The sequence below is a fragment of the Letharia columbiana genome, assembly GCF_014066305.1.
Source record: "Letharia columbiana isolate WasteWater2 chromosome Unknown Sc0000003_s0, whole genome shotgun sequence".
Lineage (NCBI taxonomy): Eukaryota > Fungi > Ascomycota > Lecanoromycetes > Lecanorales > Parmeliaceae > Letharia > Letharia columbiana.
In genome coordinates this window covers 148,468-170,055 of record NW_023501039.1, presented here as the reverse complement: position 1 = coordinate 170,055, position 21,588 = coordinate 148,468, and the positions used below count along the sequence as shown (strand labels likewise).

The 21,588-nt window shown below is 50.5% G+C and overlaps 6 protein-coding genes across 6 annotated transcripts; 5 read left to right on the top strand and 1 right to left on the bottom strand.

Annotated features, from left to right (window-relative positions):
- Window positions 1–135: 135 nt before the first annotated feature.
- HO173_001513 (uncharacterized protein) lies at window positions 136–1,767 on the bottom strand (the record flags this gene model as incomplete). The annotated part of the gene is made up of 1 exon (XM_037303452.1): window positions 136–1,767. One exon carries the CDS (start codon window positions 1,765–1,767, stop codon window positions 136–138), a length of 1,632 nt encoding a protein of 543 aa, XP_037169174.1.
- A 687-nt stretch (window positions 1,768–2,454) lies between these two features.
- HO173_001512 (uncharacterized protein) lies at window positions 2,455–4,989 on the top strand (the record flags this gene model as incomplete). The annotated part of the gene is made up of 2 exons (XM_037303451.1): window positions 2,455–4,789; window positions 4,847–4,989. The coding sequence occupies 2 exons, from the start codon at window positions 2,455–2,457 to the stop codon at window positions 4,987–4,989; spliced, it is 2,478 nt and encodes an 825-aa protein (XP_037169173.1).
- Window positions 4,990–5,403: 414 nt separating this feature from the next.
- HO173_001511 (uncharacterized protein) lies at window positions 5,404–5,616 on the top strand (the record flags this gene model as incomplete). The annotated part of the gene is made up of 1 exon (XM_037303450.1): window positions 5,404–5,616. One exon carries the CDS (start codon window positions 5,404–5,406, stop codon window positions 5,614–5,616), a length of 213 nt encoding a protein of 70 aa, XP_037169172.1.
- A 956-nt stretch (window positions 5,617–6,572) lies between these two features.
- On the top strand, window positions 6,573–10,316 carry HO173_001510 (uncharacterized protein; the record flags this gene model as incomplete). The annotated part of the gene is made up of 2 exons (XM_037303449.1): window positions 6,573–9,744; window positions 9,916–10,316. 2 exons carry the CDS (start codon window positions 6,573–6,575, stop codon window positions 10,314–10,316), a joined length of 3,573 nt encoding a protein of 1,190 aa, XP_037169171.1.
- Window positions 10,317–10,793: 477 nt separating this feature from the next.
- Window positions 10,794–15,220, top strand: HO173_001509 (uncharacterized protein; the record flags this gene model as incomplete). The annotated part of the gene is made up of 3 exons (XM_037303448.1): window positions 10,794–12,691; window positions 12,756–13,171; window positions 15,141–15,220. 3 exons carry the CDS (start codon window positions 10,794–10,796, stop codon window positions 15,218–15,220), a joined length of 2,394 nt encoding a protein of 797 aa, XP_037169170.1.
- Window positions 15,221–18,280: 3,060 nt separating this feature from the next.
- On the top strand, window positions 18,281–19,530 carry HO173_001508 (uncharacterized protein; the record flags this gene model as incomplete). The annotated part of the gene is made up of 4 exons (XM_037303447.1): window positions 18,281–18,327; window positions 18,453–18,543; window positions 18,717–18,899; window positions 19,000–19,530. The coding sequence occupies 4 exons, from the start codon at window positions 18,281–18,283 to the stop codon at window positions 19,528–19,530; spliced, it is 852 nt and encodes a 283-aa protein (XP_037169169.1).
- Between the last annotated feature and the right edge of the window lie 2,058 nt (window positions 19,531–21,588).

Sequence of the window (21,588 nt, the reverse complement as noted above, 5' to 3'; positions counted from 1 at the left end):
CTCAATCATGCCATCGTCGTATCATCGTGACCAGCCGGTCAATTCCACTTCGACAAGAATGGTGTAAGGATACCGCTCCTTTCCCAAATTCCCCTTCCCGGTACTCTCGTGCTATTTTGACCACGGCGCCCGCACTCACGGCGGCTTCGCCCACGGTGCTCTCGTTGGCGGAGGCATCGACCGCGCCGCGGCGGAATCGGCCGCTGGAGGTATCCCCCCATCTGCGGGCGTCGGTCCGGGGCCCGGCTGAGGGAACCTCGTCGGCGGTGAAGCTGCACCGGTGGCTGCTGGTTGCCTACTGGCCCACGGCGCCACCGTCCCTGACTCGGCACCGGACGGGGGCGTTCCTCTGGGTGCCGGTCGAGTCGCCGCGCCCTCTGCCGGATCGATCATTGCCGTAGGGCCCCTCGCCCACGGCGCTGTGGTGCCGACGGCGGGGCTAGGCTTGGAGGGGCCTTTGCTCGTCGGCGGCGCTGCTGTACCCGGCACGCTCGCTGCTTGGCTTGCCGCCGGCGCTTGGGTGCCTGGTTGAGGTGGTGCGCGAGGGGCGGCCACTTTGTCGGCTGCTGATGAGCCGAATCCGTCTCGTACGGGCTGATTGGCCGCGTGTACGGAAGTGGGCGGAGGCGTGGCGTCCGGGTCTTGGTCGAAGCTGAAGAGGGAGCCGAAGGGGAAGTGCTGCACGACGGGGAACTTTGACAGGACTTCTGCATTGTACATTTTGATCATGCCTTTGTTGATTTTGCCCCAGCCCGTGCGGATGCCGGAGATGTCGTAGAGCATCGGGGAATGCTCCCAGAACGGTCCCTTTTTGACATCGTGGATGAAGCCGATGGCGTCGAAGTACATGTTCTGGTGCCTTTGCCTCTTGACGGCGGCGGTTTTGGCTACGTCTGCGGGATCTGGGGCGTCGGGGCGGGATCCTTCGATCGGTGTTTGGTCGCTGGGGGATATGGCGGGGCCGTATTGGGCGCTGCCGAAGATGTAGGGGATGAAGGAGTGGTCGTCCAGGCCCCAGACGCCGTGGGAGCCGGCGGGTTCGAGGGTGTAGGTTAGGATGAGGCGACGTATTAATGAGAGGTAAGGGACAATGAGGCCGAGGACTATGGCTCTTTCTTCGTTGCCCGAGGTAGAGTGTTCATTGGAGGAGCTGAAGCCACCGAGTTTCCATATACAGCCTAAGAATGCGAGAAAGGAGAGCTCGTGGCCGGATCCATAGTCGAGGCGCTGCGATGAGCCGAAGCTGCCGAGAAAATAGGAAGAGAGTTCCGCTTCAGCTTTGACTTCTGACTCATGTGGATGCTGCAGAGTGGACTCGGGTAGATGGGATTTCAAAAGATCTGAGGTTTGCTCCTCGACGGTCTGATACCATTTCTTGAAACTTGCATTGCCAAACCGACGTGGACCAGGGTCTGGCGGTACCTCACCTATGATACGATCGAGAGCTTCAAGCAGGCGTCTGAGCTTTTGCACGGTCTCTGAGAATTCTACGGCTTGGCAACCCAGGTCCCATGTTTGGACTCGTTTTTGACCTGATGTAGAACCATCATTAATGTGTGAGGGAAACATTGCCCGATTGAGCTCGAGTAGGAATGTCATGATATCGCCATAGGCTTTTGATACAAGAAATGCAGAAACGTCATGGCCTTCATTGATTTTCTTGAGAGGTGCTATGAAAGTCTGTGGTTGAGTCTTGCTCAAGAGTGATAGAGAAGGTACATTTGAGGCACTGTCGGTGTCCGACACTCTGGCGGCAGATTCTTCCATGTCAGGGGTAGTGTATTCAGTTTTTGTCACTCTTTCACACACCAAGAAACATGCAAATTGCAGTAGATACTTGAGTGTTGATCAAGTGTTTAGTGTGGAGGAAGGGGAGGCCGCAGACATGGCAACTCTAAATTAGCGTATTCATAATTATTTTCATGCTTGCCAGTAATATTCTCTGTGCACCCCTCGATCCAAATACTGACTTCATAATTATAAGACGCATAATAGAGATTCTGTATCTGAATTGAACTCCTTGTCGCTGCGATTTCAACGCTTCTCAGATATAGAAAATCTATAAGGGAATACCTTGTAGAATTACGGATGCATTGGGATTTTGGGCGTGGCGGACCATGTCGCTCGTGGGCAACTTTTCTTCTTTCTTAACTCTTGAATTATACTGTAATAGTAACTCGGAATGAGGGATTTTGTACGTAGGATTTTTACTAGATGTATGTCCTTGCGATTCTTGAATCGTAGGACTGAATATAGTTTGACTCATAGTTGTGAAGTTCAACATTCTGGATCGAAGGGTGCGCAAAGTAATGGAAAAGGGTTATGCATACGCTAAAACGAGAGTCTGAGCACCAAGATCCGCGAAGCGCTGTCGACCGTGTGACGCAATGGCCTGCCAAACTTGTCAACAGTAAGCCCCTGAACATAATCAGATCGCATTCAGTGCCGCAGCTGATGGAATTCCAGAAGAGTATACTTGGAAGATTGTTCGGCCGGTCGAAGCAGTTTGCTAGCAATGATGTTCCCCAGGTTCAAGAAGAGGTAGACGATGTAGAGCCGCCCATGGATGAACCGACCATTCTCGAACCCTTCATTGTGTCGCCGACCACTGCAAAGGAAATCATGCTCGACCTGCCAGATCAATCTGCGGAGGATGCTGTCAGCATCGTTAATGATCTCGCCCTCAACGACGTCTCGAAATCGTCTCCAAAACCTGCGGTACCAGGCAAGAGGAGGCGCCAGGAGGCAGATGTGGTAGACGGATCTCCAAAGAAGCGAGTTGCGATGGGCAATGGATCCAATAGGACTAGAGACGAGCCTCCTACAGCATCTACCAATGAAATAACTGGGCGTGGAGGCAGATCCAACCGTGCATCTTCGGAAGTCGAGCAGGTGGCTCCTGGGAAGTTGCCCAGACCCAAGAAGGAGCAGAGGAAACGGCACATGGTACAGATCTATCCGGCGGTGCAGAAGAGCGGTGATATTTGGGACCCTGCACCTAGTCCTAAGAAGCAAGTCGAGAAGTCAACCCAACCTCTTACCACAACAACAAGAAACCCCCAGAGTCCAGAGGCGACTCCGCGCCCCCGGGGACGGCCTCCTAGGGCGCGACTGTCTTCGATAGAGCCGAAAACGACGAAAAAGAGTCATCATAGACCAACGCAGGGTGCAAAGGTAAAGCTTTGGCGCAAAGGACGACCAGAAGGATACGTGAGTCCCGAAGTCGAAACTCCGGGAGCTCACGAGATCCCAATCGAGAGTTTGCGGCGGAAAGTAGGACCCAAAGCAGGCTCGAAAGCTTCCAGGAGTAAACCAAGCGACAAGCATACAAATCGAGCACCGACTTCCAAATCTACACGCTCTGCTGCAGCAGCCAACGGTCACAAGGATGCCATCCTGAATGCAAACATTGACCTGACAAAGAAGCCTGAGCGTGATGCTCGAAGAGCTGCGAAACAGCGAAGAAGCCTTGAGCAGGCCTCTGTATCTACTCTATCTAGAACGAGGGTCGACTCACTAGACGGAGCGGAAACAAGGGAGATCGCCCGAAGCGCGCGACATGGGGGAAAAACTGCTCGGGCCGAAGCACAGAAAGCCAGCGATGGGGGTCAGGAAGACCTCGTCAGTGACTCTGAATTCTCAGGTGGAGAGGATGGGGAGGGAACGGGAGCCGAAGAAGATGAAGGCAAAGAACTTGAAGACGCCGTAGCAAGCAATGATCAAATGTCCAGTCAAACGAATGGAGAACAAGAGAAACCCGATGAAGATGACTCCGATGAAGATGACTCCGATGAAGATGACTCCGATTCAGAGGATACTTCCGAGGTCCAGGAAAATGAGGAAGCGGATCAAGCGGATGAAGATCATTATGAACTCTTCGGTCAGGAGCGCGCATGGAAGACAGTTCTTGAAGGCGCAGGCTCGGTATGCGGAGCGAAGCTGTTACTCAATCGTATGCCGAAACTCCTAACCGATACTGTCAAAGCCTTGGTCAATGACGTGAGAGAAGCGAGAGGCTTGTACGAACAACTGCTGCCCTTCAGAGAAACTGATCATGGTCCACTGGATGGTATACATCTCCAGTTGCGAGAGCGTCTGGATGCCATCGAAAATCGCACCAGGAGTCTGTCAGAGAAGAACGCTGCTACCAAAGGCCCGGAGATGATCAGGGACATATATGCTCGCGCTATCCCAGCCATGGTCTTTCTCCTGCAGTCGGCTCTGACATCCCGAATATACCACTCGGGTGAGCCTTGCGATCTCGAAACCCTAAATGGCAACGTCAGAGGCCTTAAAGAGATCGTTCGCCTACAGTACATGACAATTCTTCTCTGTGAGAAGGCTAAACGTTGGAAGAGTAAGCCCGTACCGACCAGCCGACCAATCATAAAGCCCATTACTCAGAAGATTTACCCATACCTCAGGGTCATACGGGAAGCTTTCGCCCAAAAGCTATCTGAACAGGAGAGGAAAAGAAAATTGAAGCAAAATGACGTAGACTCTAGGAAGAAACAAAATGAGCTCGTCCAGCTAGCCCAGCAAGTTAAGCAGGAAGCTGCGAGAAGGAACGAGATTTTACACAGAAGGATCAGGGAATCCAGAGAACAAGAGGATGAGAGACGTCGAAGTGAGAAACGAACCCTCAAGCAAACCAGAGAGGACGAGGTACATGCCAAAAGGAGGGCCCGGCAAGTCAATGGTCATGTTGACTCGAGCGCACTCTGGTCCAACGCAGAGGATCTAGAGCTGTACTTCCAGCTAGAGAAGGGATATTCAGGAGGCTTTACAAGTACGTTCATCAGCATTCACCTGTTGTGTCATTGCTGTTGACTGATCACTCTCGCAGCCGAGGAGCGTTATTTGAACATATTGAATGCGCCTCTTCTACAGAATAAGCTTCCACAGCACATAAGAGAGCGAGCGTTGTATTTCAAACCAACATTGCTGGAGGAAAGAGGAGCCGTGGAGTGGATATCTAGCATAGAGTAACCTAGTAACGGAAAAAGTGACAGGTTACCAATCCACTGTGCCAATAATGTTTAACCAAGACCTCTCAGTATGAAGAATGCCGCTTCCTGATCTGGCAAAGGAGTGGCCAAAATCGCCGGATGACAACGACCAGGACGTTTGCACATCCCACCATCTCGCCACAAACTCTCAAGTCCACCAGCCCAATCACAGTAACTACGTGGACGCACGCAATCTGGTTTCTGAGACTCCATTTTGATACGGTGAGGTTCTTGCACCTACTGAGCATGGTACTCCAAACCACACTCTGATGCGGTGAGCTCCCTGCACATGGGCACTATCGTCGGCAAAACGCTACCTCTGCTTAAGAGACATGATGCTGGCCCTGCGGCTCTGGATCAGCTGTGAACATGACCCCCGTCCACGCAGACCAGAATGCCGTATTCGGCACGGACACTGATTGAAGTGAGCCTTCTAGTCGAGCTACGAGGCATGTTATTCCAGACCGGTCATGTCACTCCAAGTATCGGGCCCGCCATCGTCAAAACGCTAGATCTTCTCGCCAAATCTAACGTGAAGGTCTTTGGAACTAGGTCAATCAAAGATCTCGAGCGTCTTGCAGAAGTGAAAGAGAAGGTCCCAGAGTAACCGGAGATGTACATTAGCTCGCCCACTGCTAGCAAAGACGAGGAAATATCGCTCGATGATGAAGTGATATCTTGAAAGCCTTGTCTCTACCAAAGACCAACTGGAGCTCTTTGTGGCGGTGGAGCAACTTGCGGAGGTGCAGATGAAGGTGAGGTCGACGCGCATGCATAGGCTTCGGGAACTGAAGCTTGGCCAGCTGATTGCATGCACGGATTCGAAGCCAATGGTAAGCGCTGGGTGCGATCGCGTTGTCAACTGATTTTCGACTGACAAGACACAGCAGCCCAACGGTCGATTTGTCCAGGCACATACTGCCAGAGGCTCATCAACCAAGGATACGGGAGGTTCCAAGAACGTGGGTTCGAGGTTTCTGCTCCTCTGAGAACAGAATAATGATATAGATTTTCAGTGTCTGGCATCTAACGGAGGAAAAGCTACCTGATTGAAATGGACTAATGGGCATGGAAATTGAAGCGTTCGACACGAGTCTGTTGGAAAAGCGCTATCGCAGATGTTGAATGTATTTAGCAAGCGGAAATACAGTTGGGATCGATGAAGACGACGGTTGCCGTTGTGATTTGGATACTGATGCGAGGACAGCGTAGAATCCTGGACTACGTATTCTTCGTACAGGCGAATCAGTCTTCTCTTCTTGTTTGAAGCTATCTGGTACTCGGATGGCAGCCTGTATCCACTCTACACGACTACTAGAGTAATAACAACTAGGTTCATTTCACATTGACAATCATTCTGCGAGTTCGTTTTACTGATGCAACCCGGCTTTCGTTGCTCCTGGTAGTTGCCGATGTTTACCCGATCCTTGGATCTCGACCTCGTGTCAAACGTTGAACGGCTTTATTAACCAACGGTCGCTAAACTACGCACAGAAGCGGTCTTTGAATATAGCTTCCCGGTAACTCTCCCTGAATTCCCCTCATATCACTCGTTTACTGACTATGGGCTCCAGCAAGCGGCAGTTACACGCAGGGCGTCTGCCTGGGCAGGTGGGACCTCGAGGAAGAAACACTTTGGTCTCGACACAGATCCCAGAATTTACCTTCGAGCCTCAAGTGCTGCCGCAAAAGAATACTGGTCGAACATTCCGGGTACCAAGTCCAACAGACAGTGAGGAAGAAGAGCTACTACGCTACGAGGGAGGTCGTTTGAGCCCTTGTCTGCCTACACAATTGAACGTTGAGAAGACGCGACACTCGCTAGACTCTAACTTCGTTGGAAGCGGCCGAGATTGCTTGTCGACTCTCGGAGATTCTAGCTCGCTCTTCTCCGACAACAGTCCAGCTTCCCTAGCAACCCAGGTGAAGAAAGAGCACCACGACCTCCGATTTGGTGGACCTGGACCTTCAAACCAACAACCATTCATCTTCGACTCACCTCCTCCTTCCACCATGGTAGTGGAACGAGAACCACCCAAGGCGACTCCTCAAAAGTTTCCACAGCCAGCCTTCCCAGCCATCAACCAGCCCGAATTTGGTAAACCGAGCCCTCTTGGAAACCGAGCGCGCGCCCCCAATGTTTTCAACATGCCACAACCTCACCAACCGCGACCAGAACATCATCGACCCCCGCCTCCAGCTGGTGCGTCACATCTGCAGCAAGTGAAGAATATTGCGCGCAAGGTTGTGGATCCATTCCACTCTGGACAGGCATCGCATCCAGTACTCATCCAGTCGAGTCCAGACGTTGTGGAGATTCCACGACCGGCAGCTCCTCCAGCGTGGAACTACACTCGGCCCGCACCTACCTACTCATCTTACAATCCTCCTACAAGCGGGTTCTCATCAGTCAACAGCTACCAACGGCCGATAGTTGACCTCACACAACCCCAAGTCCCCTCTTACTCTGATCCTGCACTTCTTGATAATCGCTTCGGCGCAGTAGACCCCTTGTTATACGTTGACGCCGGAAAGGCTACGGAGAACATCAAAGCGCTTCTTGAAGGCGCTTTTGAGGATGAAGACGACAAGCCACGGACGCGCGGCCGGAAGAAAAAGGTTGATGCTGCAATGGCAGGATTGACAGACAAGCTGCAAGGACTGGATGTGAAAGCCGAGGAAGACAAAGAGAACCATGAGGAAGATGAGGATGAGGAAGAGGAAGAAGACGATGGTACTGTGGATGGCCTAAAAGTGAAGCTCTTGCCTCATCAGGTAGACGGTGTTGCTTGGATGAGGGACAAGGAGACAGGAATAAAGAAGAAGAACGGCGTCTTGCCCAGAGGCGGGATCCTCGCCGATGACATGGGGCTTGGAAAGACCATCCAGTCTATCGCGTTGCTACTCACCAACCCTCGACCATTACATTCATCTACCACCTCTGTGACCGACAAAAAAGCGCTAGCCGTGAATGTCGGGAAAAGTACCCTTGTAGTGGCGCCTCTTGCACTCATCAAGCAGTGGGAAGCCGAGATCAAGAATCGTGTACTGGACAGTCACAAGCTGCGTGTGTGCGTTCATCACGGCCCACAGCGCACTAAGCGATTCGAAGACCTCAAGAAATACGATGTCGTCATCACGACCTATCAGGTTCTAGTATCAGAACATGGCAGCTCTTCAGAGCGCGAGGATGGACCCCAGGCTGGTTGTTTTGGAATCCATTGGTACCGTGTCATACTCGACGAGGCACACACCATCAAAAACCGAAATGCTAAAGCAACCCAGGCATGTTACGCTCTCAGAGCCGAATACAGGTGGTGTTTGACCGGCACGCCCATGCAGAACAATCTTGATGAGTTGCAAAGTTTGATCAGGTTCTTGAGGATCAAGCCCTACAATGACCTTTCGATATGGAAAGACCAGATTACCCGGCCAATGAGCCAAGGGCGTGGCGGAGTCGCTATGAAGCGACTGCAGTTCTACCTAAAAGCTTTCATGAAACGACGTACGAAGGATGTCCTGAAGCAGGAAGGCGCACTAAACCCTGGTGGCAAGCCAAGCAAAGATGGCACCAGCAACGGTTTTAAGATCACAGCACGAAGAGTCGAGAGCGTGCTTGCGGACTTCAGCCCCGAAGAACGGAGATTCTATGATCGCCTCGAGCAACGCACCGATAAGAGCTTGGAGCAAATGATGGGCGGTGAAAAAATTAATTACGCTAGCGCGTTGGTTCTTCTATTGCGACTTCGTCAGGCCTGCAACCATCCTCAGCTTGTAGGAGGCAGTATGGCTAAGGATAAAGATGCTCTGACTACGGGTCAGGGCTTAGGCAGCCAGACGCCTCGGAAATCAAAGGTAGCAGAAGACGACGTGGATGAAATGGCGGACCTTCTTGGTGGCTTAAGCGTGAAGACAAAGCAGTGCGATGTCTGTCAGATCGAACTTAGCAAGGATGAAGTATCTGCGGGCTCCATACGATGTGCCGAGTGCGAGGAAGATCTGGCTGCGCAACAAGGTCAACGCAAAAACACAAAACACAAGAAACACCGTTCAAAGGCCAAGGTCAAATCAGAGGAACCAAAGCCCAGACTCCCCAGGAAGCGGAACGTTATACTCGACGACTCTGATGAGGATGAAGACGCCGACTGGCTTGTGCCTGAAGACCAACGCCTCGCGGTAAGTCTCGGCAAAGCTGGTGGGAGTGACGATGAAAATGCGGAAGGCGGCGGCGAATCGTTGGCTTCATATGACACGGAAACAGAAGACGATTCTCAGGTCAAAGTGTCGAGGTCCAAGCAACCCAAAGTAATCAGCCTTGATACTACAGACGAAGATGACGACGATTCTTCGGAGGATTCGTCAAACGAGGGACAAGATTCCGAAGTGGAGCTCTCCTCAGAATCCGAACCCTCGCTTGCCTCCATTACAACTTCCGCGAAAATCCAGCACCTCCTCAAGATCCTCCACCGCGAATCCGCCAGCCATAAATTTATTGTTTTCTCCCAATTCACCTCCATGCTCGACCTCATTGAGCCCTTCCTTCAGCGAGACAATCTGGTCTTCACCCGCTACGATGGCAGCATGCGTAATGATCACCGTGAAGCGAGCCTTGAGCGGCTGCGGAACAATAGCAAGTGCCGTGTTCTACTTTGTAGTCTTAAGTGCGGATCACTGGGCCTGAATCTCACTGCCGCCTCGAGAGTTGTCATCTTAGAACCATTTTGGAACCCATTTGGTACGTACATCTCAGGGTCATTACCCGACTTTTGGAGCAGCTTTTGAGCTAGAAGGCGTCTTTGAGAGCGAACGCCCTTCCATCCCCCACTCCTCCCTCGAACCCATGCACCAGACTTGTCTTATGTGTAGGATTCTCGAACAAGTGTCGCTAATTTTGAAACCGGCGCAGTGGAAGAGCAAGCTATCGATCGGGTTCATCGCCTCAATCAGACACTAGATGTTACGGTCTATAAGCTCACGATTGCCAACACAGTCGAAGCGCGTATCCTTGAATTGCAGGAGAAAAAGCGGGCTCTAGCCAATGCAGCAATCGGAGGCGACGGGAAAGCGGTTGGCAAGCTAAGCATGAAGGACATCTTAAATCTATTCAGGAGAGATGCGGAGCATGATGGAAGGCACGAAGTGGATGCGAGCTTGGGAGCGAAGACGAGAATCCTTGCAGCCGCGGGAGGTAGTGGCTCTGGCCCAGTCAATGAGAAAGGGGGACAGAGTACGAGAGTCACACCGCCAGTCATGGAGCATAGGGGGAACGGCCGGAAGGAGGACTCTGTCTTCGGAAGGAGATGGTAAATGATATGCTGGTTTCTCTTAATACGAAAGTCACGACATAGAGCGCCTTGCGATGGATATGGCACATGGACTGTCTTCTGCGATTCTTAATCAATACTAGGAGATTTCAGGCTTTGCCATCATATCCGACAATCGCATTGATAGAACACTGTTGAGGCTGGATAACACGAGGCTATTCATCGCGTCCATGTCCTATTTTGTTGGAAACGTTTCTCCAAGAGGCTAATCTCATCGGTTTGACACCCCTTTTCCTGGCTTTTTGTAGGGCTGAATACCGTTACCCGAGCGACCATTAGTCTCTATTTGTAGACCTCGGTACTGCGTCGACGTCAAATTCTTGGCAACGTGATCCTTTCTTACCGCACAATGGAGACAATGCCATTGAAACCTAAGTAAGGGTCGCGTAAAGCTCGTGCTGATCTTCATCTTTCATTATCTTCTCAACTTCCTCTAATCTACGTATTGTGACACCTCGAAATGCCCTCTCCCTCCCACCGCAACGTCCAAACCCGTCCCACTAGGCCTTCTAATGGTCGCACACGGCACGCTGCTGAAAGAGAAGAAAGAAAAGAACATGGAACGCCTGAGAAGTCGCGAACGCCAAAGCGAAGAACACAGAGCCCGGAGCGCTCTCCAAGGCGAGAGCGCACCCCACAGAAACGGACGAGGAGCCCAGACCGTAGAAGTAGGAGGATTGTTGTAGAAGAAGAAAACGAGTCGGAGAGCGAGAGCGAGCTGGAACTTAGAACGCCGCAGAAGAGGAGGGAGAAAAGCCCAGCATGGACCGCGCAGACTAGGAGGAGAAGTCCTGAGCGAAAGTCCAAGAAGTTTGTGGTGGAAGAGAAGCATAAGAGTTACGAATCTGACACCACAGCACGGAGCTCCAATCCTCTTTCGATTGACTCGCTTGCGAAGTTGGATGCCCTTAACGAGAAGACTGGAGGTCAGGTCAAGGAAAGAGAAAAGAGAGATAGAGTATGGAGCGAGAAGAAGACGGTCAAAGAGAAGGTAGCAACAGGACGAGTTGCCAAAGAGAAAGTTAAGCACAGGCGGAGATCTGATGGCACATATGGGAAGGTGGAACGGAGACGGGTGGTCAGTGGACCGCTGCTTGAAGAGGGAAGATCTAAGCGGGCAAGAGGAGGGTTTGTGAGCGCAGATGAGAGGAAAGGGAAAAGAAGATTTGGAAAGAGATGCTGGATTGCTTTTGGAGTCGTAGTCCTTTTGCTTATCATTTTGATACCCGTCGCCATTGTGGTGAGCAAGAAGAAGTCTGCACCAAGTGGTGGAAGTGGTTCTTCGACCAGTGGGAGTGATCCCAGTAATAGCAACTTGAATGGAGTCAGTGAGAACGATATACCAACAGCGGCAAAGAACACAATTCTGGACCCATTTACGTGGTATGATACGACGAACTTCAATGTCACATATACGAATGACACGGTTGGAGGCTTGTCGATCATGGGGCTCAACTCGACGTGGAATGATACGACGCAAGCCAATCAGTTCGTGCCAGCGCTGAACCAAGTGTGGGCCTATGGAACAATGCCCATTCGAGGTGTGAACCTTGGAGGCTGGCTATCTATTGAGCCATTTATCACTCCAAGTCTGTTCAATACGTACCAGTCGAATCAAAATATCGTTGACGAGTATACTTTGTCGAACATACTTGGACCGACCAAAGCCGCGCAGGTGATTGAGAAGCATTACTCGCAGTTCATCACTGAGGATGATTTCGCGAGCATCCAGGCGGCAGGGTTCGATCATGTGAGGATCCCATACTCTTACTGGGCAGTCACGACATATCCAGGGGATCCATATGTTCCCAAGATAAGTTGGCGGTATCTACTCAGAGGCATCGAGTACGCGAGGCAGTACGGGTTGAGAGTCAATCTGGACTTGCACGCTCTTCCGGGCAGTCAGAACGGTTGGAATCACAGCGGCCGTCAGGGTCCAATTGGATGGTTGAACGGCACCGATGGTGCGCTGAATGCGCAACGCTCGCTTGATCTTCATACGCAGCTATCGACTTTCTTCGCCCAGCCGCGGTACCAGAACGTCATTACTATCTATGGCCTCGTCAATGAGCCGAAGATGACTGCCCTCTCTCAGTCGGCAGTGGTCGACTGGACAGCGAGCGCTGCGCAGATCGTCCGCAAGAGTGGCATGAACCAGACAGTTGCTTTTGGCGACGGGTTTCTAGGAATCGAGAAATGGCAAGGACAGCTGCAGGGGATCAGCGGATTGGTTCTGGACGCACATGAGTACACAATCTTTGACGCTGGTCTGATCGCTTTGAATCATACGGCGAAGGTGCAGTATGCTTGTACTGGGTGGACGGGCCAGATGAAATTGAGCGAGGATACCACTACTGGGTAAGTTCTCCATAGTACATTTGGCACACAGGATACGAAAGGCGTTTGCTCATTGTCATTACAGCTACGGACCCACCCTTTGCGGCGAATGGTCCCAAGCCGACACCGACTGCACCACCTATCTTAACGACGTCAACGCCGGCACTCGCTGGGAAGGAACCCTGCAGTCTACCGACCGCACCGTCGCGGTCCTCTCGCCCGACTGTCCCTCCAAATCCTCCTCCTGCTCCTGCTCATCCGCCAACGCTAACCCATCTTCCTACTCCAACACTTACAAATCCTGGCTCATGATGAACGCGGAGGCGCAGATGTCAAGTTTTGAAAGTGCCTGGGGGTGGTTTTATTGGACGTGGACGACGGAATCAGCAACGCAGTGGGATTGGAAGGCGGGCATGGCGAATGGCATTCTGCCATCTAAGACGTGGAACAGAAATTTCAATTGTACGAGTGCGGTGCCGGATTTTGCGGGGCAGGGATTGAGTGAGAATTATTGAGAGAAGGTTGATGGCATTGCGAGGCGTCATATGAATGGCATCTTACCATCCCGGAATGTCTTTGAGCTATATACCTGGGTGTCCATACCGAGCCCAACACAGCTTTGTAGCGTTTTACTACCCTTACAATTTGGTAAATGCGAATGTGTATTCCAGACATTCATGTTGAAAATTGCACATGACTTGCTGTACCCGGAAGCATTGGTATCGATTCTCTTCGACAGATCCGCCCTCCAGAGCAGATGAAGAGTCGGGTTTGAAGCACCAGATTATTACGTTCACCGGAATCGCACCCACCAACACATATGAACATTTGAACTACACAACCCCTCAGCTGGAACCATCATATCGTCCCTTCAACCTGTGCATTTCAGAGAACACCGCCTTGACTTTGAGCTCACTGTGTCAAATGTATGGGTAGAGAGGGGAAGCGCAGATGCCTCTTACGGGGACGATTTCCAAACTACCGCATTCCGTGACGGCAGAGCAGATACATGCATCTCTCCTCACGTCGGTGGTATCTCTGCCATGTTCGACCTAATTGCATTAACGACTTCTCCTACCATTGTTCACATTCATACCGTCTCATATCCAGGTGGAAACTTGCACCCAGAGGTCTTGACAACCCATACCTCTCTCTCCACACAAGCTGCGCGCTTTACAGACTCGACCCCACTCAACCCCTCACCCTCCACCGCTCCCCAGCTTCGAACCCCCTCCCCCCCGGTCTGAAATCCCACACTCCCCCACCGCCCGCTCCTTCCCACCCTCTCGCACCCTTCTCGAATGGGCCTCCGTACCGAATCGTCCTGGAAAGCAAAGCTGTTGAGCCGGTACGGCAGCAGTGCCGTCTCGGTGCGTATCCGTCTGCAGGTCCGCAACAGTCTCGGGTCGAGTCGACGCCTTTGATGACGTGGTGGAACTTCTCCTTCGCGGTGTCGTGGTGGGTTTCTGGCCCGATTTCGCCACGTAGTTCCATCGGTGTGGCGACTCGGGCGTGTGTCCGATCCAGAGGGTTTGGCCGCCCGAGTTCGAGCTCGTCGGTGTCTTCGCATTGTTCTATGCGGTGCCATTTTGCTTTGTTGCACGTGCTGATGTTGTAGTGGTGCTCCGTTGGAAATTGAAATTGGATAGGGGTTTGGATGATATGAAAAAAAAATTCGAACGTCTTCCAAAAGACCGAGCGATCATTAGGCTCGCATTGGTTCGAGCTTCTTGGCTTTTTCGGTCTGCTCACGTGGTTTCCTGGTTGGAAACTGGAGTCACGATCGTGACTTCTATGATCACAACTTGGTTGGACGAAGACACTGCAGAAACACCCGTCTGCCTAGTTTCTTCGGGGCAAAAGCAAGTGCCAAACGCACTCTTCTACACGTGAGGTTTAGCAGACAGTCTAATTGCCATTTGTGGTGAAGAAGCGGACGTAGAGAGTACTCTTGCTTTGGATTGATGTTAGGATGGTTAGCGAAGTGTTGGTCAGCGAAGTGTACCTATTCTCAAAGGGGTTGATGCCTGTAAGTCAAAAAATCTGATCATCACTTTCTAAGTTATTTACGACTCTCCATTATTTTACCATGTCTTGATCCCTGAATTGCTACCACTACCATGGAACAGATAGAAGCAGCTGGAATACTGAAGGTGAGGTTTAGAGGATGTAGTGGAGATTATAAGTCTGGAGTAAGATATCGATTGCTTGTTGACGCTTTCTTTGTTCCTATGTAACAAGTTATTCAGTTTCTATCTGCATAATCTCGTCCCATCCCTTCCCAATGTCCGAGTCATTGAGCTCTCGTTACGAACTCATCGCTGACTGGTTCTCCTGAATGACAACAGAATCGACCAATGAATCACTTCACAAGCTATCTCCTCTTTCTTCCTCGCGTCCACATTCTTCCCGGCCTTAGCCTTTTTAGCTTTTGCGTCCTGGCTTCTTCCGCCTCTTGCTCACACGCTAGCTATAGATTATCGCTGTACCAAGAGGCAAAGACAAGTGCAAGTCGTTGGAGCTGGGATCGCAGTTCCGGATCCTCATTGATATCTTGGCAAACCTTCTCGACCTTGCCTGCGCTATAATCGACTTCTGATTGCTTGTCCTCAATAGTGTGTGGGAATATTAGTAAAAGAGAATACAATGTAGGATTAACAAGTGGGGCTTCAAGGGGAAAAAGGGGAAAAGGCTTTTCCCCCTTAACCCAAATTGGGCCAAAAAAAAAGAAAGGTCATTGAAACCGTGACATTGCTTATTGATCTCGGCTGCTGGACTCGCCGTCTAAGCTTTGCTGGGCTTCTTGGCATCGTGGACTGCCAGATATTCACGCTTTGGGTCGAACCATTGGGTAGTTGCGAGTACTCTATTTCGCAGCAGATTAGCCCACGTGTGGTAAAGAAGCTGCCAGAAACCGTTTCCGGTGCGTACACAAAGTGTTTCTTAAAATCGAGCGTGGCATACCTGCGGTAATACTCAACAGCTTGTGTCTTGGTCGGGCGGTGCTCGTGAAGTTGATGTCATGGGCCACGAAGACGCTTTCCGCATGACTGAAATGTGTGGGCCCGACTAGGTAGGCACGGTGTTTGGCGGGCCACTTAGGCGCTGCTCGTGCTCTTGGTGTAATTCCGTTCCCCAGACACAGTGTCAGGGACTTAAAGATGTGTGTAATAACTCTTTATTGGTAGTATAAAGAGAATACTGTTAATAAAGAACAATTATAAGTGTAGTTTCCACAGTAGGGTAGAAGGCCGACAGGCCTTGGCAACTCTAAGTCTGCAAGTAAGGTGAAACCGTGACACATGGCGAATTGTGGCCCAGCCACACTCATGTGCGTCATTGCGAAACTCTTTGAACCGACAAGCATCTTTCACATCAGGGTCACGAAGGAGTTTCAGTTGAGTGCTTTGAAAGGTTTGCTCGTTCGAGTGTATATGTGTATGTATAACATGGCTTCTGAGAAAGTAGTTATGTGCAAAGAGTGTTGACATTGCGGTTTCAACATATGTAGTAAAACAGATGTAGACTAAATGAGCTTTTTTTCGATATTGTGGTTTATGTCAGCGAGATCGGCTTTGGAAGTATACTCGTCAAGACCCTAGTGCGACAGACGGCGGGATAAACATCTCTGAGCAGTGAAACACATACGTGGTAAGAATGGTATGTCATGCACTGAGTAGGGGTTCATAGCCAATGTTACAGAACAGAAGAATAACTTTGAAGAGGTTCATGTGCAGTCAAGACCGTTTATATAGGTAGCGTCAAGCCACTCCAGGCCCGATCCGATCGCTGGTGTTGTAGGGAAGCTGCAACAAGTGACACAAGGAGTCGGTTTTCAAGGCAGATTCTCAGTCGAGTAGTGACACTTGTCTCACCTGCAGGCCAATGTTGTGAATCAGATTGAATTCGCTGAGCATCACTGTGGCGAGGATGGTATTGGCCAAGTGAAGGACCTTATATATCACTGTAAGGTGTATATATGAGTAGATGTATAGTGTCAGCTGGGAGAGATTCTGGAGAACGAATGCAGAAGATTTCAATCTCCAGGTCAATGGACAAGAAAGCCGATTCACTTCAACTCATCCACATTCAAGAGAGTTCATCCCAAAAGAAGAAGCGAGCTCACTTTTCATCACTCTCGTCTCGATGAGCGTGAAGCGGCATATGTAATTCTGCGCGTACTAAATCATGAATTGCAAGAAATTGCGTATCTCGCGATATCTATAGGTAAGAGCTAGACGCGCATCACTTTTTGCTACATCTACGCCCCTTGTGTACATGTAGCAGAAAGGGGTGTACGTCTAGGTCCAGCCTTTCACTGTTGAAATTGAGGCATGCCTGAATCAAGGAAAATGCCTCTTGTTGCGCTTATCTTTACAATTTCGGGCGTCATTCATCACACAGCCCCCAAAGTGCCGCAAAGGTGAAGGGGGTGTGCAGAGGTCGAATGTGAATGCGGTCGTCAACAGCTGAATCAGCCTTTTGGAGCAGAAAAGCGCTACTGCAGAGGAGGCCGATACTCAGACACTGATCCTCGGCAAAAGCAAGGCGATGGCGAAAGCATAAAGATAGTGCTGAGCTTTCAGCGGCAACCGCATACTCGCTTTCGAAAGAGTTAGGAGTAGTGGGGAGAGAGCCGAAGCTAATTTGAAGGAGATTTGAGGGCCTTTGAAAAGGTGGTGGACTCTATGGATGTTGGAGAAGAAAGTATCACCGGACAAGGCAGATACGGCACGGAGAATGTTGATAGGCGTGAAGGTGGCGCAGCAGCGCCAAAAAATTACATCTCCTAGACACAACGCTCAGAAGCGGTAGACGGTGGTGTGCAGGATACCCAGAAGATGTGGGGTTGTGGATGCAGCCGTCCGTGGAGGAGGGCTGAGAGTTCCGAGTTCCAGAGTGTTTCAATCTCACTCTCCACGGGACCCTGCATTAGCTCCTCATGGCGCCATTTGGGGACTACTGGATTGGTCACGTTCCGGGTAGACAAGAAAGCTCCGATGAGTCTTACTGCTGTTGTCCAACGGAAAGATGAGACTTCCACCCGACTCTCCTCTAACGACCTTAAAACCAGGGATGCGCTCGGAATCTGACACTTGGTAGTAATGAGGTTGCGGGCATGAAGCTGCCACGGTCCTGGGGGCTCCGTTTTCACTTCAACGGGAGTCTGCATTAGCTTCTCGTGGAGCTACTTGAGGATGCCTGGCTTCGATGGGCCTTGATGATCACGAGAGTCCTTCGATAATTCTGATTGGCGTTGAGTGGCACAATCAACCGAGTCTTGCCCCCATCGTGCCCCTGGCAATCACGGGTGATGTGCTCGGATCAAGCTCTAACAATTTGAAGATTCAGAAAGTGAAGCCTCGGGCATGGTCTGTGGGTGGAGCGTGATCTGAAAGTCGACTACCCCGCAGGTGTTGACAACTTACGGTGGGAAATTGAAGGGGTGACTGGGAAAGCCCGCCCACTCTTCAGCTTTAGTACTTGGCTTCTTTCCCGTCGACTAGTATAAATATACATCCTCTGAGCTGCATTGCTTCTCCACTCTGCAGACATCGTCCAAGCTAAGATGCAGCCCCTACGACTCTCAATATTCGTTGCCTTAGCATCATGTTCCCTCCTCCTCCTCGTGTCAAAAGAGACGTGACTCTTACCTGGTAACATCCCACCACTTTTACATGCCCTTCATAATTTTCTGGTCCTCCCATTACACATATCTATCTTTCTGACTTCAAATCCGTTTTGGCAAGGGACAGAGCAGCTGATCTAGATTCCACATTAGGGACGAAGCCGTAGCTAATGGCGGCATTCAGCTTGGCAGGCTCGGCGGAACCCGAACGGAATCTCAATACCTATTGTTGAGTGATCTGGAGGTACGTGCATTCTTTCAAATGCTTCCACAGAGATGCTCTCTAGTCATCTAGATTTGCAACTTGAGTCTTGGGAACGCTCAGCTCCAATGGTTTTTTCTTCCTCTCTCTCTCTCTTGATGTCACAGCGCAAGAACTGTGTTAGAAGAATACACGCCGACTTTGACATCTTCTAGAGTCCCACAGACATCCCTGAGGGTACTGGCAATGGCTGGAGTGTCAATGAAGAGCCAAACGGACAAGCACCACCTGAATTCGTTGATGCATTCGATGAGCTGGATATACCTCAAGGTAGCGCGAACCACTACAGAGTATCTCTGCAAAATCAGAAATTCAAAAACTGCTGGCATACTGGTCTAGTAAGTTTCTTTTGCCTTTTTGTGACCCCGGATTCGAAGATCTGGCCTAGCTCTAGTTTCTCAAGATTTTTTTAAAATAGCTGACTCGTCGACGGAGTAGCCCCCAATTAGTGCCAGGTTCAGTGTTCACGTCAACGTCAAGGGCAAGACGATTGTTGCAAATGTCAGTCACAGTCCCGCCGCCATGATCAACGAACAAGAAAGTGTCCCAGCAGACTGGAAACAGAAGCTTCCGAAGGTGTCGCGGATGTCTGACGTAGTTTGGATACAATGGGCGACGGTAGCAAAGGCGGAGGCAACACCGTTGGCAGTCAGCGATTTGAAATACATCTTCCGGCATGAGATCATCATGGAGAATACTAGATCCATTATCGATCAAGCAGCGGCCAAAGGAGAGGACGAGTTCAACGAGAATTGGCCCGGACTCAAATTCGTCACGACCGACACACAATTCCAGGCACTCTTAGGTACTATCCACGGAGTTTCTATCGTAGATCTCCTGGTCTCACATCCTAATGAGTTGGGTACCAAGTCGATCGAGGCCGTCAATATCTTCACTACAGATGAAGGTGACAACTACCACATGCTGTGGACTCTGACAGGAGACGGAAATACTCCGACGGCAAGCTGACTGGTTGACTACTCGATGGCTGGCACTGCTCCCCGGGTTCTGTTGGTAATACCAGGACTCCGGTGCTTCCTGACAATGAGAAGCTTGCGTTGCTGCAAATGTATGATAGATGAGATACTGTGCATGCTGTTCCCTTACTGCCAAAGTCAATTCGCTTGATGTACCACGAGCTTGGATATCCAAAATCCTTTACACCCAAAGCATTAGCCATATTGCTACTTTGACATTCCTAAGTGAGATTTATAGAACATCAAGGAATGTCTTGATTACTGGAACCCCTTACTGGGCGTCATGACCATTGAAATCTTCGCTTACGAGACTTCTCCACCTGAACCACATGTCATCTCCACACGTTTCTCGCTTGAAGGGCCTTACCCAGTATATCACTGACTCCCAAGGCGGCTGATGGACGGGTGACAGATTAGCCAATCCAAGTCTAACCATCTTCTCAAAGTCCCAGATAACGAACCCTAAATGCTGAAACGGCTTGATGCTGGAACGGTAGAGGGGCGAGTGCCATATCATCTGAAGGCTTTCAATATAGTTGGCGGCGGCATTCATTTGGTTCAGATGTAGTGTATCTTGTTGCCACTTGCGGAGAGTATCATTATGGAATGGATTGGGGCACAGTAATAGAATCGGGTTCAGTCGCAGGAAGTTGTGACAGATGCGACGATTGGCCTGATGATGGAATCTTCACACCCGAGGATTCGGGGAGAAACGCATAAACACAGTTCATCTCGTCGAGTTCTTATTTTGGTAGTCGAAACCAGGCACCATGTGGTCCTTCGCTCGTGAGTAGTTTCCACACTTTGAAGGCATCTCTATGGCTTGGCTTGGAGATCCATACAAGATCGAAGTACAGTAACAGACGCCACAAGGCTCGATGATCCTCCCGCTGCTCTTCGATCCGGGACGGATCCCCACATTCCCCCGGCTTATAACGACGACATTCCGGACGATGAAGTTTGGACTTTCGACCGTTGTGGTAATCTTGATCAAGAAGGTAGGATGGCTTAATATTGTTTATCTCGATCCAGATGCACCTCAAGAAAGATCTGGACAGATTGTGCACATGTTTGGCAGACTTAGCAAGGCTTCGGACTGCGGACAAGGATGCGGATGCCTTGCAAAGTGGCTCGGCGCTTGCGCTGAAGTATGGCTTGAAGGTGGAGCTTGAATTCAATACGCGAGAATCCAAGAAGCTGCCAAGCGCCTCAGGAGAGTCACATACCTCTCTTGTGCCCACGCCAGACCGAATGGCCACTATGGTACGGAGCAGCTCTTGTCATTTGGGGTACAAAGTTGCATAGTATGGTCTCGGTGATCATACAGTAGTATTCTCTGAAGAAGACGTTCGCGCGAGGTGAGGCCCGTAGTAGATGATGGAGTGTAGAAAGGTCCTCAATCGATTCGAGGATTATGAGAGGCAATGGTGATGGAAGAGTGCTAAATGGATCAGGCATGTTGACTGGATGAGGAAGCAGAAGGAGGTAATGGAACGAATTTTTGAATGCCTGCAAAGATTCATAGCATGGAAGGAAAGAGTGAGGTCTCCCAGAACATTTGTATGATGCGAGAGCTTGAGCTCGGGAGGGTAGTTGTTGACAGGAGAGGGATCGGTGTGCAACGACTTTTACTAACCGTTGCACAGACACGCACGTACTAAGTGATGGACTAGGCTCAAAGTGGTCTAGATTCCTTAGCTAATCCTGCTAGACCATGATGTCCCCAATTTCCTGATGAAGTAAAATGCTTTGTGAGTGGCATCTTGGTCAGTCTGTGGATTCTGTAGTCATGGAATACTTTATCTTTTGAGGTACAGAGTCGTAATAGTGTATTGCTCTACTATACTTGTAGAGCCACCATGAGTTCTGAATTTCGAGTCTGATTAGTGTTTCAAGGCTTTATCTACTATACCCCAATCCATGACATCGCGGTAATGCATGAACTGTTGGACAAGAGGTACAGGAGTTGACTCAGACTGAAGCTTTACCCTTCAAAGCGTGTAAGTCCGCTGAATTTGCGACACGGTAACTGATCATTGATTCGGTGCTA